This window comes from Malania oleifera, chromosome 3 (assembly GCF_029873635.1).
Source record: "Malania oleifera isolate guangnan ecotype guangnan chromosome 3, ASM2987363v1, whole genome shotgun sequence".
Classification (NCBI taxonomy): domain Eukaryota; kingdom Viridiplantae; phylum Streptophyta; class Magnoliopsida; order Santalales; family Ximeniaceae; genus Malania; species Malania oleifera.
The window spans coordinates 32,092,096-32,115,565 of NC_080419.1; the positions used below are offsets into that span (position 1 = coordinate 32,092,096).

The window sequence follows — 23,470 nt, forward strand, 5'->3', positions numbered from 1 at the left end:
TAATTTTATACCCTTCTAGGTTTTCAACTGTCGTCTCCTTGTCGACATAAAGCACTTTAATGGAGGCAAAGGAATATGTTGGGGATCACTAAGAGAACGGTAAGTATACGGGAAAACCTTCATAGCTGAGGTTCCTTCGGACTTTGCTCCCCCGGGATTAAACATGAAATAAGCCAAAAACTTTGAATCCTTCTGTGTTGAAGAGCAAGTTACTTTATGTGCATAATTTATATTTTTTTCAAGCTAGATGTCTTTATTAATGCTCTTACTGGTTTATCACCCAAACTGTTGGATATGTGGCTCATATTAAGTGGAACGCATGCACCGAGAAAGCATGGTGAAGTAAAGAACAAGGAAGTAGGTTGCAGGAAGAAATCATCAATTGTTTGGTCTACGGTTCACCCTTAGGAAATAACCGTCGATGGTTTCCCTGAAACCATCGACAGCTTCAGTCTGCAGGAATCAGCTTCGTATTAAACCGTCAACGGTATTGTTCGATGCTAAACACGGATTTTGTATCAGGAAGATCAGTATATTGGGATATTTGAGGATTTTCCTTCGAGATTTACTACAACAGTATTTTAAATAGTTTATAAAACTTCTGTACGCATAGGGTTAATATATAAACAATATTTTGTAACCCTTGATGTAAGCTTTTGACAATTGATAGTGAAAATCAACCGCTTACTCCTGTGGACGTAGGCACATTACCAAACCAAGTAAATTATTGTGCCTTTGATTATTTTCTTCCCTTTATTCGCTTTGTGATTGATTGTTTTACGAATTGTTCATCAATGGTTGCTACATTGTTTGATCCGATTCGATTTGTGGTTTCCACTACGCATTGGCATTCAACAATTTGCACCAAAAATTGGTATTAGAGCTATTGGTTGCAATGGCTGGGATTTCTTCGGCGAAGTTCAACAGAACGGGAAATTTTGGACTTTAGCATAGGTGGGTTAAGGACTTGTTGGTACAGGAAGGTATAGTGAAGGCACTATACGGAAAACAGCCAGAAGGCATGGACGACATGAATTGGAAGGAGTTGGAAGCGAAGGTTATGGCTACTATTAGGCTTTGTCTAGCTGATGATGTGATGTATCACATCATGGATGAGGAATCGACGGCAGCAGTTTGACTGAAACTAAAGAGTCGGTATATATCCAAGTCATTGATGAACAAGTTGTATCTTAAGTAGAAACTATATGGGCTTAAGATGGCAGAGGGTTCGGATTTGAATCAAAACATCAACGTATTTAATCAGATCATTAGCGACCCGAAGCGGGTTGATGTGAAGTTCGAGGACGAAAACAGGGCATTGATGCTAGCTGTTGAATTCCTTACCTACGTCTACTACGTATAAGAATCTGGTTACGATTCTAACATAGGGGAAAGAAACTCTGGAGTTGGAGGATATCACGAGTGCCCTGTATATTTTCCATCAAAGGAAGACGGTCGGCGATGAGAATTCTCAAGGTGAAGGGCTTGTGGTGAAAGGTAATTAGGATCGTAGGAGAAGCAAGTTACGAAGCGGACCGAGTAACAATAAGGCTTGGTCCAATTCCAGGAAAAGGAAGGACGTACAGTATTTTAAGTACGGGAAAAAGAGGCACATAAAATCAGAATTCCCAGAAAGGAAAAAAGGGAATGCTAAAAATAAATAAGGTTCATCAAACATGATGAATGTAGTGGAAGAATGAGACTCTGGGAGCGGTGATGGTGATATGCTCTCGGTTTCATCTGTGGTTCATATAGTCTCACGGATTCTTGGATCTTAGATTCGGCGTGCTCTTATCACATGATGCCCAACAAAGACAGGTTCACCACTTACAGATTGGTGAATTTTGGTTCTGTTCTGATGGGAAACGATGTTTCATACAAAGTTATTGGAATGGGGAACATCAGAATCAAAATGTATGATTGTATGGTGAGGACGTTATGCGATGTTAGGCATATACTAGAGTTAAGGAAGAATTTGATTTCATTAGGCACTTTAGACTGTAGCGGGTTTAGATACAAGTCTGAAAGTCGGGTAATGAAGGTGAGTAAGGGCATTCTAACTGTGATGAAGGGGCAAAAAGTATTGGGAAATATCTATACACTGCTAGGTACTACAGTTGTAGGTGGAGCTGCAGCTACAGAGTCTGAGTCGGACTGTATTGTCTTGTGGCATATGTGATTTCATATAATAAACGATAATTTTACCCCTTATTTTTTATAATGAAATATCCAATTTGAACTCTTTTTTTGCTTTTCTACTGGTAATTTGTAATGTAGAAGTCAAAAGGATAAACTCATCATTTTATATATGAAAAGATAAAAGTGGAGTACCAATAGTACTTTTTGAAGTGTCAATAGCATCTCCTCCATATCTTCATATTTTGTTATCATTGAAAGTGAGAAAAAATCAAAGATATATCAAATCAAAAAGCACAATTTTAATTTTTTAAATAGCATTAACATTTAATTTTTTTATTTTAAATTGCATTAGAATAATTTTTTTATTTTTAATAATGCTTTAAAATCTGAGATATACATAAAATACAATGAAAAATGAATTTCCTTCTCCTTTCTTTCACGGAGTCTATGATTAAAACAAATCCTAAAATATAGTTCCCGAGGACAAATAATCATCAGAATTGGACTAGCTAGAACTCATTTGAGACAGCTACATCTTCAATTAACTGGAGGGCATTGGTATCACTATCAAAAACTATAAAAACAAAAGCCAAAAACTAAAATTAAAAATCAAAAACAAAAATTAAGAACTAAAAACCAAGAACCTATTTTGTTAATATTTTTAGAAATAAAACAAATTAAAAACTTGATTAAAAAATGTTCATTTTTTATCTTTAAATCAAATAATTAAAATACTATGGTAAAAATAAAAATTATTATAATTATTTTATTTAATTATTATATTTTAAAATCAACTTTACAAGAACAACCTCATTATACATAATAGTTGAAAATTATTTTTAAAAATTATTTTGTAAATAGCTCTCATTATTTTTTTTATTTTTTGAACTTTTATGGACATTTTTATTTTAATTATATTTTAAATTCATATAATCATTATATTTTAATTTTAATTAAAATATGTACAAAATGAATGATTTTATTCAAAAGAAATTAATTATGAACTTTAAAAAATCCCATCTAAATGAACACCATAAAATCTGATTAATTTTTTGCTAATAGCTAAAATTTTAAAATGGCAGATTGAAAATTCATTTATTATCATTGTCAAAAATTATGAAAACAAAATTCAAGAACAAAAACTTAAAAACTAGAAATAGAAACTCAAAAAGAAAAGTAATAACCTGTTTTGTTAATATTTTTAAAATTAAAAAGAAATTGAAATTTTGGTAAAGAAGCGCGCTCATTTTTACCCTTAAATCAAATATCAAATAACAAATAAAAAATATAATTAAAATATAATACAAAAAAAATACTATGATAAAAATAAAATTTGTTATAGCTATTTTCTTTAGTTATTATATTTCATAATTTACTTAATATGGAACAAATGAAAATAGTAAAAATTTATAGCCCTGCAATGTAGAAGAGATCGTATAAACATCTATAATTTATTTGATGTGTAAGAATAGAATGACATAATATAAAATTGATTTCTATATTTATTATATAATTTTTAATTTTATTTCGCTCCCGATCAACCATTCCAGTGCACCATAATGTTAGAATCGAACCAAAAGGGGTTACAAACAGAAGCGACTCTGGTTAACGGTACTCTACAATGATTTGTTCATACAACGGTAAATGGGATTTTATGCAGCTTCTACTCCTTCAAAACGAGAAAATAAAATACTCGGCCTTCCTGAGGAAGTGCATGAAAGTTTTAATGGGCATTACTCTCACGCTAATGAACACATAATTGCAAAAGTTTTAGAGCACCATAGCAAATATTTTAAAAGTTTTTTACAAAATTCAAAGGGACAAATATTTATCCTGCAACAGATTGCCTTCTCACATCGCTTTGACTACATATTGAGTGCGTAAAATTGGGGTGAGTGAACTAAAATTCATCGCTCTTTTTTAATGTTCTTCATTTAAACTTCGTTTACGTTCTATTTTCAGCCTATTTCATGAGTATGAAACCGAAGATATTGAATGAAATGAATGACAAGCTTTACGTAAGGAGCAAATGCATCCTTTTTCAGCCATACAACATTTCAATAGAACACAAGTTATGAAATCAACCCTGGAGTTCCCATATGATATCTATTGATTTACAATACAAACCTAACTACGTCAAGATTGTAATGATACCTGTATTTATATTAAATCAACTAAGACATTCTACTCATTTAAGATACCCATTTTAAACTATAAAATATTAGTAGAGAATCAGCAGTAAACTAAAGCCATAAACCATTGTTCATCTGGGAAGCATCATGACAGTAAGGAAGCCCAGATTTCCCTGCACATGGAAATCCTAGTCAAAGGCCTCCTAATCAGCCTTCTCAGATGCCAATTTATTTAATGATTAAGCTGTACGTATCCAGGAGTTAGAAACACTACACATAGACCAGTAACTGAAGCTAAAAAATATGCTCCTTTAGATCGCAAAAAGGAACAAGAAGCAGATATCACCAGAGATGGTAAACCCTTGATATCACAAGGTTAGCTCAATGTGCACGATCTCTGAGCACATCAAGATCCATCTCAGTTGGGTCAGTCGCCTGAATTTCGTAATGGATGCCATCTAATTCCCTTCTGAACCTGTCCTTGGATGTAGCATACAGCATCTTGGCACGAATTCTGGACACGGATGGCGACCTGAAAAGATAAACACTATATCATACATAGAAATACTTTAATTTGCTAGGTCATAAAACTATCTAGCAAACCTTAAAAAAACAAGGCAGAGCATAAAACTTAAAATTAACTATGCAACATACAACAAAAAAGAAATCAGGGAAAGGGCCTGTTCAGTCGGGGAAAACAGTTTTCATTTTCCATTTTTAATTTTCCAAAGAAATATAAAAATGCCACCTTATTTTCTAATTTTCAACATTTGTATGCAAAACTAACATCTTTTTACTGTTTTCCAAGTTCTCCATATAAATGTTGAAAATTTGAAAAATAAAATAAAGGTATTTTTGTATTCTTTGGAAATTTGGACATGAAAAACAAAACTGTTATTCACACCTAGACAGGCCAAAGACAATTCACAAAATATCAAATTCTTATTCTGATCAGAGCCCTCAAGTTCCTCTCCCTCTAGGTACACTGGCACATCACCGAAAGGACAATTTTCCAGACCACAGCTTTCCTTTTCTATATTTTTTTTCCCCATTTTTTCAGGACAATGGAACATCCCTGCCATGCTTGGAAATACCCAATGTGTCTCAATTAAAGCCAGGTCCATCTGCCTAAACAAATCAAACCAAATGTGGTGAACCAGAAAGTGATCACACAAACAATCAGTAAGCACAATGCAAATATTGGAGGATATGTTGCGGGCATATGTGTTCGATTTCAGAGGAAGTTGGATTCAGTATCTGCCATTGGTTGAGTTCGCTTACGACAACAGCTATCGGGCCAGCATCGAGATGGCACTGTATGAAGCGTCACATGGTCAGAGGTGCCGATCTCCATTGTATTGGGATGAAGTTGGTGAACGGCAAATTTTGGGGCCATAGATTATACAGCAAACCTCTGAGAAAATCAAACTCATCCGAGATAAAAATTAAAACAGCTCAAAGTCGACAAAAGAGTTATGTTGATACCCGCCGACGAAAGCTAGAATTTGATGTAGGATATAATGTATTTCTGAAAATTGCCCCAATGAAGGGAATTATGAGGTTTGGAAAGAAAGGTAAGCTAAGCCCCCAGGTATATCAGGTCATTCGAGATACTGGAAAGGATTGGTCCAATTGCCTACAAAATAACTTTACCTCCAACATTATCTAGGATTCATGATGTATTCCACGTATCCATGCTGAAAAAGTACATTTCAGACATTTCTCATGTGATAAGCTATGAGTTGTTGGAAGTCAGTGACACTCTATCATATGAAGAAGTGTCCGTCCAAATTCTAAACAAGAAGAATTAGGAGTTACGTACCAAAAAGATTCCATTAATAAAAGTGCTCTGGCGTAACCATGCAATTGAGGAGACCTCATGGTAACTAGAAGAAGAGATACGTTAGAGGTACCCACATTTGTTCGACAAGGCTCAATCCTAAGTCAAGTAACCACGACTGTTGTGTAGTTTGCTTGGCTGTTTTGATGTAGGTTTGTTTAGTTTAGGCCGTTGGGTTAGATTTATTTAGTTCTGGTTTTTCTGTTTTTGGTTTATATTTATGGTTGGTTTTTGGGAGAATTTTCTTGCCTAATTGTAACCTCCCAGAGACTTCGCTTGTAACCACGGTTTTCCTCCGCCACCAGTTAGGGTTTTTAATAAATTTGGGACAGAAATCGAAGGCTCCGAAACCAATACGGGCCGATATTGCGGAGCATAAAAAATTCACAATCGTAATGGCTGTTACGTCTCCATGACGATCCGTAACGGCCGTTACCCAACGTTACACTTCGTTACGGACCAACTTGCCAATATTCCTGAATCCCTAAAGCAGGCTTTCCGCTACTTTCCCCCTCTCCCAACCACCCATCTACCATTCAATCTAACATTCAAAGAGCAAAATAAAAAACTTACCTTGAACTTTTGTTGGCCGAAGGTAAATAAGAAGGCTTCACTTCTTCGAAGCTTGAGAATGAGCACATCTACTCTTCTTCGCAGCCTTGCAGGAGTTGCAAACTTGCAACAGCTTGGCAAGTCACCGGCGACAGCACTACAGCAACTCCGCCGCCTCTGCGAGTCGCCAATAGCCATTCAGCAGCTCCTTCCACCAGTCATCGCCACTCACCACCTGCCAACCCTTCGATTTCGGCTTCGGAGCTTGGAGTCATCGATCGTTCATGCTTCGACTCCTTCAAGGCTTTGAGACTCCTCTGAGTCCTCTTCGGTCTCAAACTCTCTGCGCTCTCAAGTCTCAAGACTCGACTTCTCCTCCACTCTCCAGCCAACGTATGAGATAAGCTTTAGAGTCCACTGCGACTTTAACTTTTCATTATGTTTTTCTTTTAAAAAAATTATATTTTGTCGTAAATTATGTATGTTAAATTGAATTAAAAAAGAAGTAATTTAATAGAGTAAAAAATTAGAAATCAATAATAATCATATGTAAAATAAAATTTTCTTAATTTATGAATATTTTAATTGTCTTATTTTTTTTTTGAAAAGTTATTATGAAAATCTAGTTCCATCACATATTTCTTTTTTCTTAATATTTTTTAAGTTCTAAAACATCATTTTGACCTTAAATTGAAAATTAGGTAAAATAAATCTTTACATGATCTATTTTTTTGTTATTAGTTATCATATAAAGAAAAAATTGATAACTTAATAAACAAAATTTTAAACTAATAGTTAATACATTAATAATTCTTATTTTTACTTCTGGAATTTGTAGAAAAAATAGTTAAATAGTCAATGTGTATTGTATGGATCTCTATTAGTGATGCATATGAAAGTAGAGCAAAAGTCTTTTTCACCTTTAAAATTACAATGTTAATTTATTATAGTTATAAATGAAAATGAAATCAAGTTAAAAAAATAATGAAAATATCCTTTTAAAGATAAAGGAATAATTTTTTTGTAATTATTTACACACTATTAAGATATGTATTTATTGAAATCTTTCAACACGAGAACACATCCCTTAAATATATGCATAAACACTCTTATTTTACTAATAAATAATATATCTAATATTTTATAATTTTATTTATTTAAATATTTTAAATAAACATTACTTATTATTTTTAATCAAATATTTTATTTTATTTTTACGTAATAAATATTTAAAATTAGAAGGACTATTTAGTACTTACTATTTTATATTTACTAAATTACTAATTATATTATACCTATCATTTTTTTATAAAGGTTGTAACTTTGTATTTTTACTATGTTTTGTGTAGAGATCATCCAATGAAGTCTATCAAAATGGCACTTGAGAGAGGAAATGAGAACTTACCTAGTGAGGATATTGGATGGCATTTTGGTACTGCGGTGGACAGTAATAGACATATTATAATGTGTAAATTATGTGGGAAGATAATTAAAGGAGGCATTACACGCTTGAAACAACACTTGGCACATAAAAAGAATCAAGTAGCTGGATGCTCAAATGTGACTACACAAGTAAGAGAACAAATGATGAAACATCTACAACAGAATGTTGAGAAGAAAAGAGATAAACAAAAAAGGCAAGAAGAAGCAGAAACCCAAATTAGAGGAGATTTTGAGAATTTGAGCGATGAAGAAGACTTGAAAGAAGAAAGTATGAGATTTGCTTGACAAGATAGCATATGATCACAACAACAATGGGAAGAGATACAAAGATTTCAAACAAGAACAACTGGAAAGGGTAATATTTATGAAGAAGGAGGTGGCTCTGGCAATGGTGCTACCAGTGGTTTCAGTAGAGCAGGAGCTCAATCTTATAGTGGTCGAGAAACTGGAGGTAGTGAACGACAATTGATCAATCCCGATGCCCTTGAAACTAGACTAAAGGCAATGGCTCCTATTTTAGAAAGAAGCAAGAGTACAAAACAACCAAAAATCAACACTAAGTTACTGAAAGGTTTAAGAAGTAAATTAGGAAAAGCAGTTGAAAAATTCCTAATTTATAATCAGATTCCAGTGAATGTAGTTGACTCTCCATTGATACAGCATATGCTTGATATTGCTACATAGGTTGGAAAGGGAGTGAAGGGTCCATCACCCTATGATGGTATCTGAAATTTATTTGGAGCAAGAGTATCAAGAAATAAAAAATTATATAGCTTCTTTGGTTGGAATTTGGAAGGAGAAAGGTGTAACCCTTATGTGTGATGGTTGGTCAAGAACAACTAGAAAGCACATTATAAACTTTTTAGTTTATTGCGATAGAGGCACCATATTCATAAATCAGTTGATGCCTCTGATGTGCCAAACAGAATAGCTGAATATTATTTCAGATAATTTTCTAATTTTATTTGTATATGCAAATAGTATCATGAACTTGCATGTTTTAAATTAAATAGTAGAAATTATTGAATCTATAATTTCATTTCAAATTAATGGATGAAATGATTGAAGAAATTGGAGAGGAGAATGTTGTCCAAGTAGTGACTAATAATGAAGCTACAATGAAGGCATGAGGAAAATTATTAATGCAGAAGAGGCCCAATCTCTATTAGACAGCATGTGCAGCTCAATGCATAGACCTTATTCTTGCAGATATTGGTAAGAAAAGTAACGTGAAGAAGGTCTTAGAAGATGCAAGAACAATATCCTCATTTATTTACAACCACACATGGACAATGAATTTCAGGAAGAAATTCACAAATAATAGAGAGTTACTTCACCCTGCCATCACTCAATTTGCCACCAACTTCATTACTTTGGAGACTATTGTCAGGCATAAACAAGAATTAAAAAAAAACATTTACATCTGGTGCTTGGAAAAACTCAAGGTTTGGGATAGTAAAATCAAGCCCAGCATATGATTCGAAGAAGATTATTTTAGACAAAGAGTTTTGGCAACAGACCTCCGATATAATTAAAGTGCAGGAACCCTTAGTGAAAGTTCTTAAATTGGTTGATGGTGATGAAAAACCAACCATGGGTTTCATATAAGAGACAATTGATAGGGAGAAGTTAGTCATTCAAAAAGATTGCCGGTTCTACAAAGACTATTGAAAAATTAATGACAACCGGTGTTTTCAATTGCATCAAGATTTGCACGCTACTAGTAAGTGTAAATCAAATACAATTTCTTACTATTTTAACTTTTAAATTATGCATAGTTGCATTAAAAAACTATTGATTAATATGTTTCTAAATTTAATTGTACGATATTTTTTTAACCCACAATTTCTTTATAGTGCCTCACCCTCTCCTAAAGTTGCTAGAGAAGTCATGGATGGGGTTAAAAAAGTAATAAGCAAATTGGTACCCGATATAGATACTCAAATTCGGGCTATTAATCAAGTAAATATTGGTTCCATTAAATTGAATAATGAATTGTTCTAGTATTCTGTAATATTTTCTAAAATAATTATTAATACATCTAATTAATTAATTATATTTCACAATCATCCTTTTTTAGTCGTTGCTATATCCAAATAGGCTAGATACGTTTGGAACCCCGTTGGTTCAAAGGACAGTGAAACAAATAAATCCTGATAAATATAGGCAATATAACTAAATAATGGATGAATGACTCTATTTTCTCTTTTAATGCTCAAATTTGACTTTTGAAATATACGCTATACTGACATAAAACTCTTTTTAATCATTCATGCAGCCGAATGGTGTATTCATTATGACTTGTGTGCTCCTAAGCTCCATAGAATAGCAATTAGAGTTCTTAACCAGACCACATCAGCTTCAAACTGTGAGCGTAATTGGAGCACCTTTAGCCTCATCCATACGAAAACAAGAAATAGATTAAAGTACATGAGACTACAAAAACTGGTTTTCATACATTACAACATGAGGTTAAAGTTAAGACATACAATGAGAAGAAACCAACAATATATTGAAGATGGTTTCAATCCTATCAATTTGGACTACATTTTCAAAGAAGATGATCCTTTGAGTCAATGGTTAGAGGAGAGAGAGACACCACTACTTGACGGTTAGGACAATTCAAACTGGTTAAATGAAGAAGTTGGTGGTAATGCAGAAAAAGCTGATCAACCACCAATAAACATGCATGATGATTCAAATTCAAGCCCTAAACGTACACAAAGTGATGATAATCTTGGTTTGAGCCCATCAAATGATGATGATGGTAATAGTGGTGCTGGAACTGGGGTTGGGGGAGTGGTGGTGGTGGCGGTGGTGGCGGCAGTGGTGTAGAATATAAGTATGAATATGACAAAGGGACATCATTTGTAAGGGATATATATAAATATCGAACTACATGATATACTTGAAAATTATGACTTGGATATTCCTCCAAGGAACCAATCTTCACAACCCAGGAGAAGGAGTGCTTGTGGTGACCCTAGTGATTCTACTGAAGATTCATATGATGTGGTTCATAGTTTTGGTGACTTTGGTTTAAATGGTTCATCATCACAATCATATGGATCTCATCCAGCATATCCACATGCATCTCGTGACTCACGTTTTTATCCTAGTGGATCAGGAATCTCAGGATCTAGTGAGTCTTCTTCTACACACTACCCAAAGCTAGCCCCAGCCCCAACTTATGGACATTATTCAAGTTATGGTCAAAGAGGAGATTATGCACCCCCTATATCAGTTGGATTTTCACCACCAGTACATTTTCAAGAGTAACAACGAAATGACGCAAACTTGGGTTTATTTAGCTCTGTATTTCCACAAGGATGGGGAGATAATTTCCAATCCCAATCTCAAGATAAGGATGAAAATTATGAAGACCCTCCACGTCATTCTTTTTTTGTGGTGACATGTGTTATGTTATAAATTTGTAATATTGTATTCATATATTTTCAACTATTTATTGATATTTGATATCAATCACTTTTTAAATTCATGTATGTGTAATGTGTATATTGAGTATTGAGTCTATTGACTCATTTTTAGTAACTTTATGACTTTAATTAATTTATTCTTCATTTTAATTACATTTCTACATCTTTTTACTCATTAAAATAATGTAAACTATAAAAAAATGTTTTTTTTGTAAACAGCGCACTAAAATTAATATAAAAAATCATAATGCCTATTAAAAAGCATTTGTAGGTTGAATGAAAACCTTCAAAATTCATTAAAAATCATGTATTAATGGATTTCATGCATATTTTTCGATTTTGGCATGGTTGTGCATGCGTGAAAAATTCATGACCGTTCCGCCCGCTTCCTGTTACGTAACACCCGCGTCTCCCGCGTCCCACGACGTTACCCGCGACCGCGAATTCAAACCATGCTACCAGCTCTTTCTTAGAGTCGAGTAACCATTTAAATAATTCCACATCTTCGTGTTAAATGTTAGATTAATAAATTTCGAGAATGAAATTTTTATATTAATTAATTAATTATTTATTTATTTATTAAATAATATAAAATAATATATTAATATAATATAATATAATAATATTTTATTTATATATATATATATATATATATATATATATATATGTTCCTGAAGCTTCAGAAAGCTTCTAGAAAGTTACAGGAACCACCCCCCCTCCCACTTTTTTCTCTCCCACTCACTCTGCAATCTCTCTCCCTCCCTCTTCATCTCACCATTTTTCTATTACTCCTGCAAGGAAAAGAAAAATTAAAATCTCAATTCCCTGTTCATTTCCCTACAAAATTGAGGAGCGAAAATTTCGACTACTACACGTAGGCACTACTCCAAAATTTGAGGGTAAGTGAACTAAATTATGTCAGTTTTTATTTTATAATTTACCTGATTAAATTGAGTATATAAATAGGGTGATATTTGTTTTATTTAAATATATGCCTGAGCAAATTAAAATACGTAAGTTTGATCATGTCCATTTTTATTTAAATATATTTAAGTTAAATTAAACCACAGGGATTTGATCATATCAGTTTTATTTAAATATATTGGAGTTGAATTAAATATGTGGAATTAATCATACCCGCATTTTTATTTAAATCAACCAAATATATGTTCATAATGATTTCTCATGAAATTTTTATAATTATAATTATTAAACAAATTGTGTGGCATGAGTTTATTTTATTTTATAGTATAATTGAGCAAGTTTGGGGATTTTTGCGGTATATGTTTAATATGTGATTTATTGCAAATATTGATGAGATTGAGAATAAGGATGATATTTTTGTACAAATTTTATATTGGAAATATTGATGAGATTATGATATTGTTTTAATTGCATAAATTGCAATTATATATTTTAAGAACCCTAATGGGCCGGATGTGGTGAATGCTCGGTACCGTAGCTACAGAGGAATATTAGTGTAGCCACATTGTTGTGGAAGTGTTAGTGGTAGATAGTTGATTTGGCCTGAGTAGGGTTGTACCCACTTGTTTCCGGACCAGGATGTGGTAGGCAAATCGATCTTACAAACGTATTATTTTGATTTAGTTTTGGTCGGCCAACCAAGCTAAGTCCAATCTTCGGACCGCACAAGCCGTCATGGGGGTTAAACATGACATACATCAGCCAAAAGAAGTTCTTTTATACATATTTGTGTATTTATGTGAATATTGTCATTTAATAGGCCTAAATGTTGTTTTGGGAGAAAGGTACGTATTTTTATTTATAGATATGTGACCTAAAGTTTATAAATGAAATTTCTATTATGATTGAAATTATTATTAAATTATTTCTACGCTAAAGCTCATACTAGTCACACACTGATGTTGATCGAGTCCTTACTTACTAAAAGGTGTCTCACTCCAATAATTAATTCATATTTCAAGACGCTCCGGAGACCAGGCTTAGCGAGCTTCTGGGCAGGGTTAGAAAAATATAGTTTAGAGTAAGTGCTTGTGTAAAACTAGTTAAATATGTCTTTTTGTTTCACGTGATGTAAATATTGTTACTTGGTGATACCCATGTAAATTTGTTGTGGCTTAGTACTTTCGTATTGTAATATTTGAGGTTTTTGATTATTTCCGCTGCTACATTGAATTTAATCTCTAATCTCAAGAATCCAGGCATCCCTTATCAGTGTATGGGCAGCTATCTCTCTTCTTCATGCCTTTTGCTCAAGAAAAATCGTTTCCTAGGCTGATTCTCTTTGTCAAGTAAAAAGCTTAGATATTCCTATAACAGCAGCCACTAAAATACAGCTTTGCAAAGTGCACTAGTCAGCCAAATTCCTTAAGGAAAAGTAGCATCTCACTTGACTCAAAAGCCATCTTGCAGCGTTCAATAGTAAGGGTCCACTTGGATCAAGAATTTTGTTTGGCAAACGGAAAAGAAAGGAAAGGCAATAAGAAGAAAACTCATCTGAGCAAAAGATACTCACCTCCCCTAAAGTTTGGTAAAAAGACAAGGACCTTTCTTGAGATTTCAAAATTTTCATGGACTTCACCTGTGATTTCAAAAATATCACAAACCTCCCTTGATATTTGTCAAAAAGACACAAACCTCCCCTCAACTTGTCTTTTTGCAAAACATGAGAGGTTTGTACCTTTTTAGTAAACCTCGAGAGAGGTCCCTAGAATTCTTGTAATCTCATAGGAGGTCTCTATAATATTTAAAACCTCAGGGGAGATCAGTGTCTTTTGCCCAACTCATTTCCCATTCTATTTTCTCTCTATACTAATACTATTAAAAATGAAAATTTGTTCTAATGCAGTAAAAATTAAGAAAAATCAAATATTAATAATGTATAAAAGCAATTTTTTGTTGATTGATTCCATGTGTTTTTTCTATTTTCTTTCCTAGGTTTCCTTGACAACCAAACACGAAAAACATAGATTCTATCGAATTTTCCTTTCTCTAATATTTTCCACATTCCAAATGGGGCTTAAATGTCCCATTGATATCTTTACACCCCTTCAATTTATATTCACCATCAAAAGATATTTTAGCCTCTTACAGCTCCACATACTCTTTTCCCTCTCTTTTGGATTCCTGCAAAAATTTTCACATCCCAAAACATTCTCTCCCTAACCCATCAAGACCACTTGCCATACAGTTGCATCCTTTAAGGTAGCCAAGTCGAAAATGCTCGCGGAGTTCAGATTTCAATGGCTCATTGCAATAGCAATGATCATGCCAAAGCAGCGCATGAGCTCCAACCATCACCTCATAATTAGTCAAAGATCTGAAACTTTAAAGATCTGAGTAATGCATAGCTTTTAAAAAATTCTCACAGCATTTCCTGATTCTCAATCATGGAAGTTCTTGACCCCAAGGATTCTCTTCCATTTTAACCTCAAATAAAGGAGGATGTTCCTCCATTAGCTTACTAATACGAAACCAAATATTCTTCTAAAACTTGAACCAATTATCCTCTCCAACATTAACGTGAACATGCCCCATAAAAGAATCTATAAAACCAACTCCACAAATTCTCCTTACCCTTCCTAGCTAATCCCCACTATGCCATGCCAGCATAAACAATCAATCATCATTGCTTGCCCAATACCAACTCCATAAATTGCACTTGTCCTATGAGTCCCCCACCAAATCCCCAATATACCATGGCATTCTTAGTTTCTTACAAAACTTTTTTTTGCACATCTCCATGGCCACATTCCTGTAAGTGCACTGTATCCACCAAACACCTTAGGAGACCAATCATTTTTCAACCCGCAGTGTTGAACCTAAATTCCACCTTACGCCCCACTTATAGATAATCTTGTTGAAGCCCCTCAAACCTTTCAGCCACCAAAAAATGGGGACCTTACAGCGAATAAAAAATGAATAATTCAACATCGTGCACTAGTCCCCCTCCCATACCCCACCAAAAAAAAAAGAACTTTTTTTTGTTTCTCCTTCTCTTTCCTTTCCTTTCCTTTGCACAACCTGGCAGACAAAAATATGCCCTTTTCCAACTGCTTAATCTTCTCTTCATGCAAAAGCCTCATTCTCCCTTTAGCTTTGAATGAAGCTCCCAGATGAGTACAAGACAAGGAGATGGTAGTCCCCATACCTCACACCCACGATTAACCGTTGGAATGCCAACCATAAAACCCCCCCCCCCCCCACAAAAAAAAGGGGGGGGGAAAAAACTCCACAGGTGTGACCCCATCAAACAGGATTAACACCATTTATTCTCCAATATACTAGTTAACCAGGACACAAATTTAATGTAAACGAAAATACCATCAAGTGGCAAATTGGATATCTCTCCATCCCATAAAAGTGATGGTATACACACTCCTTCCACACATGCCTCAAATCCAAGGATAAATCACCAGCAATTAATTGCTAATTAGTGTACATAACAGAGGATCCTACCAAGGTCCCTTTTTAATTCAGAGGCTACTTGTGGAAGGATCAGAACCAATGATGGTCGGATGAAAATAAGACTGCAGAAAACAGATATCTTTTGGTGTAGAGAGCAAGGTCAAGATGTAAAGCATTTGTTGTAGCATTGTAACTGGGATGACATTGCCGTGGAATCTAATGGAATCAACTGGGTTGATGCATATAGGATGGGCCGATGGGGTCAGAGCTGCAGGGTTGAAGGGCTTCCAAGTGTAGGAAAGGGACAAGCATCTGAGGGATGCCATTACTTACATTATTATGCATTATTTGGAGAGAGAGGGATCCAGGGCCTCTGAAGGTGTGGTAAATTAACTAGGAATGCTCAAAGGGAATTGGTTTTCTGTTCTGTGTATTTAGATTAAAGGTTCCAGCTGTAACAATTTTTTTGCCTCTTGAAAATTTTGTAGACAATTTTGCATATACTTGTATTTTATTTTATTTTTCCAGCTTCTGTGCATGCTGGAGTCCTTTCAGTAATATAACCTCTTATTAAGCGAGGGAGGAAAAAAAAAACGACATTCATGGATTATGCTCAATCTAGGCTAAAATTTGAAGTATGGACATATTCTCCTGTCAACTTCAACTGCCTAAGATCAAGCACACAAATCCTTTTTCATCATCCAGTTCTACGGAGATTGTCAACTTACAAGCCACCATGTCATTCCCCACCACCTCAACATTCTCTTGTTCATCTGTCCTTTTACTTGTAATGCTCACAAGTTGCAACTTCAGTCAACTCAGGATTCCCTACTATTAAACCCATACTACGCATCTTCATTGCATATAGCCATCTTCAACCCTACTATTAAATCCATACTATGCATCTTCATTGCATATAGCCATCTTCAACAACTTTCAGGCACTGTGTCCTCAATTATATAGGCATACTTCATTGTCAATGTAATTGCCTCGATAGGGAAGAAAACTGGCTATATATTTCTATCCAAAACTTCTCCGACATTGAACACTCTTGTCCTCTATGTTCACCTCGTTGTCTCTGAACACCAATTGTAACCCATTGCCAATAAAATTTCTTGAACTCAGATGATTGCTGCCATCACCTCTGTTCACCTTGATCCATATTCTGGTCCCTCTCGTCATCTCCAATTTTCTTTCGTCACTCTTGTTAATTCCTAAACCTTTGGACCTTACACCCTGGGTTTTCTATTTGATTTCTAAATCATTTGTCCTTTCAACCTATTTTCATCTCATCAGTTTTTATTTCGTTGGCAACCTAAGTGATCTTTTACCATAATATGGAAATTTCCATGGGGTTTCATCATTCTTTCAAGGCAGACAGGAATTTGTTAGATTGGAGAATTATTCCATTAGTATATCTGAGTTTATGGATAGTCGAATGTCATTTGTGGTGCTGAAATGAAAATTTTCAGTGGGTCTTCCATCAGATTTCAGCATTCTAGCCAGGGCATTCTGGCCTTGATACCCAGGTTGGAATGTGGTTTTCTTCACCCGAAGCTTCTTTGGAGCAACAGGGGAAAGTTTTGTGTTCGGAGAGGTACAGTCATGGATGCTGTAGCAGTTCCATTTGAGTTCCCAGAAGGCATTGAAGCTAGCAGGTGGTGGACGTTGTTCAGTATCTTGAAGGAATGTTCTGCTAGAGAAGAGACATTCAATGGTTAAATGGTACTGCTGTGGCATTCGTGACCCAACAAAGCTCCAAGAGATTGAACAAAAGGGTTGGTCCAGTGATGAGAAGCTCAACTGGTTCCTATGTGGATATTATTTGTTCAGTTCAGCGAAGGGTGCCAAAGTTGCTGATGACGTGGTGGTTTGTAATTGTTGGGGTCCTATCAGGAATAATTTAACTCTAAGTGCTTCAAATGTTTAGTCAAATGCTGAAAAGGGGAGTGGATCTCAGGATCTGGCTGGGGAGGTTACTTCTATGGAAATTTTGAAAAGGAGGGCTCACCATAATGGGCCTGTTCTTAATTGGCTTATTCAACCTGATGAACAAAGAAGATACTATTTTCTTCTTAGAGGATCATAAGCAGTCTTTGTTACCATTTTGCAATTGTTTAGTAAGATTTAAGAAAATAAATTTGGAGATGAGTGGTTATAGATCTTTGGAGTTGTCCACTTTAGCTAGTTGTGGTATTCAGTGATTCTGCAGTGGCCTCTTGCTTATTACCTTAAGTGGTAATCCTAGGTCATTTGGGTTTTGGAATTCTGTGATGGTGAAGGTTTCCAAGCAAGAAAATGGATGGAAAGGTGTCTTATTCTCTCTAGGCGGCATATCACTCTCATTCAAGCTTGTCTTTCTAGTATTCCTCTCTATTTTTTTCTTTTTTGCCTATCTTTAGGATTCCAGTGGGGATCGCTAGAAATATTAAGAGCCATGAGAGATTTCTTATGGTCCAGGATGGGGGAGAAGAAGGATCATTTGGTGAGTTGGCGGTTAGTTTGTATGTCTAAAAAGGAGGGGGGGTTTGGGTCTTGGTAGGTTGGTATCTAAAAACATTGCTTCAATGGGTAAATGGATTGGTGTTTTCCTTTAGAGGAGTTTTTCCTTAGGCTGTTTGGCACAAAGTTATTATATGTAAATTAGTCTTGAAGGGAAATGGGTGGGATTCTAGTGTGGAGTTGAGATTCTCTACAGAGCCCTTGGAAGTGCATTTCGCAAATATATCACCTTCTTACCCCTAATACTAAACTTCATGTGGGTAATGGGTTTCACATTTGGCTTTGGGAAGACATATGGGTGGGTGCTTCATTGCTTCACACTTTTTTTCCTTGTTTGTATAGGCTGTCCTCTTTGCACAATGAAACCATTTCCTCCTCCTACCCAATTGGGAATGATTTCTCTGGTGACTTTCATTTCTATAGGTCTCTAGTGATAGGGAGGGGCTGGAGCTTACGTCCTTCTAGAATGGATATTGATCATGGGTCCTTGCTTCTTTAGGGGAATATTCTTGAAAAAAAAATTGAGCATTTGACGCATAAATAGTGTTTGGTTTACATTTAAATATGTGAAAAAGATACTAACCCCTCCTAAGATTTGAAGAAAAAGATAGGGACCTCCACTATAGTTTCAAAAATTCCATTGACCACCCCCTGAGGTCCCTGGAATTTTTGAAACCTCAAGGGAGATCAAGGTCTTTTTGCCAAATCTTAGGGGAAGTCGGTGTCTTTTGCCCTTTAAATAAGTACTTATTTCAAAAAGTACTATTGCAAACTATGTTTGAGGAAAGTAAGGACCTTATAAGAAGTAATCTGCTATTACTTATTATAAGTACTTTTTCAAATAAGTACTCTTTCCAAAAAAAATATTTTTTTTTGTAAGTGGTTCCAAGTGATTCCTTAATAGAGTTAACGCTAATAATCTGTTGCAAAGTAGAAGGCCTTTTTAAGGCTTTATCTCCGGATGTATATTGTTTATGTTTTGACAATTCAGAACCTGTTTCTTAGTTGTTTCTTCATTGCTCCTTTTCATGGAGGGTGTGGAATATTTTTTCCTTTTCTTTTCTTTTTTGGGGAGAGGATTGGGTGTCCAGAGTCTATAGGTTTTGGCCATCTCTTTTTCTGAATTTGGGAACTAGTGATGGCTCAGCATTATGGGGAAGTGGGGTTTTTTTTATATTTTGTGAGGGATTTTGTCAGAGCAGAATGCATGCTTACTTACATGAAAGAAAGATATCTTCATCTATGCTTTGGGGATGGGGATGGGGATAGGATCCGGTATTTGGCCCCATTGTGGGCTTTTGCTGCCAGTTGCTTCAGACGATTATCCCTTTCATATCTGCAGAAAAACTAGCAAGCAGGTGCTGTTTCGATTCCTATTTCCTTTAGTTCTTTTATATTATAAGGAGGATTTCTTATGCTCCTTTTTTGTGCTTTTCTCTTAAATAAAATCAATCTTTTTTTTTTATCCCAAAAGAAAATTTATATCCTAAAAACCACTATGAACACATGCAAAAATTTAAATTAAAGAAACAAAATGCTAAAAGCAAAGAAAAGACACTTGACTAAGAATCAAGACAGTGTGCATAAGGAAATCACCACATATCATGTTTACAGCTAAGGACACCCTTTAAACAGGTATGGCAGACCACAAACAGATATGAGCACATCATAAAACAATTCAAAACTAAGTACGACATTGGATGAGAATCAGACGAAGACAGTACTTAGCAAATCCCAGCATATCGTCCTCACGTTTAAGAAAAGTTCAGGATACTTGTTTACTAAGAGAGGACATCAATATGGCTCAGGTAACACAGTTCTTAGTTTCAACAGAGAGAAAGAAGGATATGAGAAGCTATTTTCTTGTATAAAGTAAGATGATACTGCATAAGCACATTAGACTCAGATTTCAATACGTCTACCAAATAGCAAGAAATTAAGCGGTTGAAACAGAAACTGACCATGCAATGAAAAATATCTTGCTCTTTTGGCAGTTCTCAGAAGTCACAAAATCAAAGTCGTAAACTGCATATCGGCAGTCATTCTCAGGCAAAGCTCCCATGAAATCATCATAGCTCTCAGCCGGACCTCCAGTCTTTTCAACCACAACCTCCTTTTTCTTCTCATCAATCTTAAAAATTACATATCGGTAAACCTTCTTTCTCTGCAATTCCGTAAAGGTGCTTTTGCTGTGATCAGCTACACCCATTCCTGATGAAGCATTTGCCTGAAATGCAAAACCAAAATCATAAATGACTCTTAGAATACACTCAGACACGCATGCATATAGTTACAGCTAAAATCTCTGCAATGAATAGTAAAACATCAACAAACATATAAACTCCTCATAACTTGTAAAGATGGTTTATTGGTCCAACCATCCACAAGTTCTAAATAATAGAAATCTAACAATACGCACAAGGTTGCAACACACAATTAAAGTGTCTTCTCTCCAAATAATAAAATATTAAATTGTCAATGGTTGATTTGACTCGACCAATATTTTAAAAGGCTCAATCAAGGTGAGCCTCAACGTGAATGTTACAAGTATCCCTTGGCATGACTGACTAAATGAATTAAAGTTAGTAGTCTTTGACATCCCATTTGGAGCTTGGGAAATATTAGGGAAAGGAAAGGAAAATTCAAAGAAATCCATTTTTTTATGTTTGTTTGTCCAAGAAAATGAGAAGGGGAAAAAAATGTATAAAACCAATAAATAAAATTTTTAGTTTTGCACATCATGACCATTTGATTTATCTTAATTTTTAAATATATTAAAATAATTTTTTATTTCTAATAATATTTGATAAAGAGAGAAAATATAGTGGAAAATAAGTTCCCTTCTTATTTTCTTTTCCTTTCCTTTGCCCAAACAAAATCCTTGATCCAAACAGTCCCTGAATGGCCAAAAAGTAGTTCATAATTTATTTGCATATTATTTTCTAAAATACAAATTTCATTATTTAAAATATAAAGCTCCCAAAAGGCATATACCTCAATGGTTTAAGGCTTATGCCTTGCCTCATAAGGATTAAAATGCCTCACCTTATGCCTTCACTTTTCACGTAACTGTTGTATTGAGCACTACGTAGTGGTATCGATGTCTTCCGAGACTGTTACTTGGGGATACTCTGATTCACAACCGTATTAGCCCCTACAATCCATCACAGAATTGTAAAGGCTATTACAAACCATTACAGACCACTACATTATCTGGCTGTGAATGACTGCAATAAGTTTTTGAGCCCTTTTGTTTTTCATTTTTCACTCTAATACTGCTGCCCAAGCCAGTTTTATCGTTTTGGAGTAATAGGAATTATAAAGAGAAGAAATCTATTGAAGGTCAGTATCCACATCTAGAAATGGTCTTTGAATATAAAGTGAGCCTAGAACTTTTTGCACTACTCCTTTTGAAAAATGACATTGAAAAAATAGGTGATTTCTGCATTCTGGGAAACATTTGCAAAGAACACAGCAAGGAATGATAGAATGATTCCATTTAGAAATTCGGTCCAGGTTCCCAATCTATTAAGAATGCATAGCCAGCAAATAAATGCATGTCTGGGAATATTTTGATTAAATCAAATAGCTGAATGCCAGTCAACAAAATCAGCTTTACTTTTGAAATGGTTCCAAGCAATAGCAGAGGAAAATCTACCCAAGCTGCACAGATTCCAACTGACATGATCCTCTATGTCAGGCTTGGGCAGGAAATCAGTATTCCTGATGAGTTCTGTAACTCTGACATACTTTCTGACGGGGTATTTCCAATTCCCATCCAAAATAATATCAGCCACCTTAGCATTTAAATAAATTCCCAAATCTACTGCAATATTGTCCCCAAGAGAATTAACCAAGGGACTTACCGGAGTCCAATTATCATGCAGTAAGGTGTTTCTAGCATCTCCAATTGTATGTTTGATTAATGCATAAACTTTATCTCTGACCTTTAGAATTTTCTTCCAAGTCCATGAGCTATTTGGAGAAGGTTTAATTGCCCATATAGACTTATTTCTAAGCTTGTAAGCCAAGATCCATTTAACCCAAAGAAAAGAAGGAACAAATATACCATAATAGCTTTTAGCTGTAATTTCATTCCACTAAGAGAAGAGTTTAATGCCCAAACCACCTTCCTGAAAGGGCTTACAAACCTGCAACCGGCTAACTTTACATCACTTAGCATTCCAGTCATTCCCATGCCACAAGAAGGCCAACATCCTTTCAATATCTTTTACTGAAGAAGGAAGAAAAAGAGCTAAACTCCAGTAATTCTTTATACTTAACAGAAAAGTTCTAATTAATTGGAGTCTACCAGCAAAAGATAAATGCTTATGTGTCCAAAAAAAATTCTTGTAGCAATTTTCTCAGTAAGGAGGAGGCAATCAAGTTTATTTAACTTGCTTGTAACAAATGGAAGACCCAAATATTTAACATGAAGGATACTTCCATTTACTTCAACAAGTTTAGAATAGCTTCTTTTAAATTGTTTGGAATGCCAGAAGAAAAAGACTAGAGTGAAGGATTGCAGTGAAGACCTGATATAGCAGAAAACAGAATCAGGGAATTTTTCATGCTTCTATAAAAATTAATATCTCCTTGAGCAAAGATCAATAAATCATCAGCAAAACACAGATTAGTGGTATTCAATTTGCTGCAATCCTAATAATACTTCAGTTCAACATGAGTAGCTGCTCCCTTGAGATTCTAGTGAGAAGCTCCATAACAATGACAAAAATGTAGGGGGAGAGAAGATCACCATGTCTTATCCCTTTTCTCCCTTGAAATCAACCTTAACAATAACCATTGAGACAAATAGAATAATGGGGAGTAGGAATGCATTCTCTCACCCAACTAAAGAATATTTCAGGTGTATATATGGTTTTAAAGATCTCTAAAATGAAATTCCAATCCACAGTAGCAACAACTTCACTTACAATACAATGGTGAAAAGTAGAATTGGATGCTTCTTCTGGCCAATAGCAACTAAAGCAGCCAAGATGAAATCGTAATATGTTATATTTAGATTGATTAAAATG

General features: G+C 34.8%; 1 protein-coding gene across 4 annotated transcripts in view; it reads right to left on the minus strand.

The window, feature by feature from the left end:
- Nucleotides 1-4,343: 4,343 nt before the first annotated feature.
- The window catches only part of LOC131150685 (actin-depolymerizing factor-like), a 33,740-nt gene continuing 14,613 nt past the window's right edge, over nucleotides 4,344-23,470 (minus strand). For 3 of the 4 annotated variants that reach the window (XM_058101554.1, XM_058101556.1, XM_058101555.1), the window contains 2 exons: nucleotides 20,396-20,661; nucleotides 4,344-4,803 (listed from right to left, as the gene is read on the minus strand). In XM_058101554.1, coding sequence (XP_057957537.1) covers nucleotides 4,653-4,803; nucleotides 20,396-20,661 — 417 coding nt within the window. In that variant the 3' untranslated portion in view covers nucleotides 4,344-4,652. Of the gene's footprint in view, nucleotides 4,804-20,395; nucleotides 20,662-21,479; nucleotides 21,498-23,470 lie in introns of those variants that run through there. The other variant, XM_058101557.1, reaches the window with a different exon arrangement.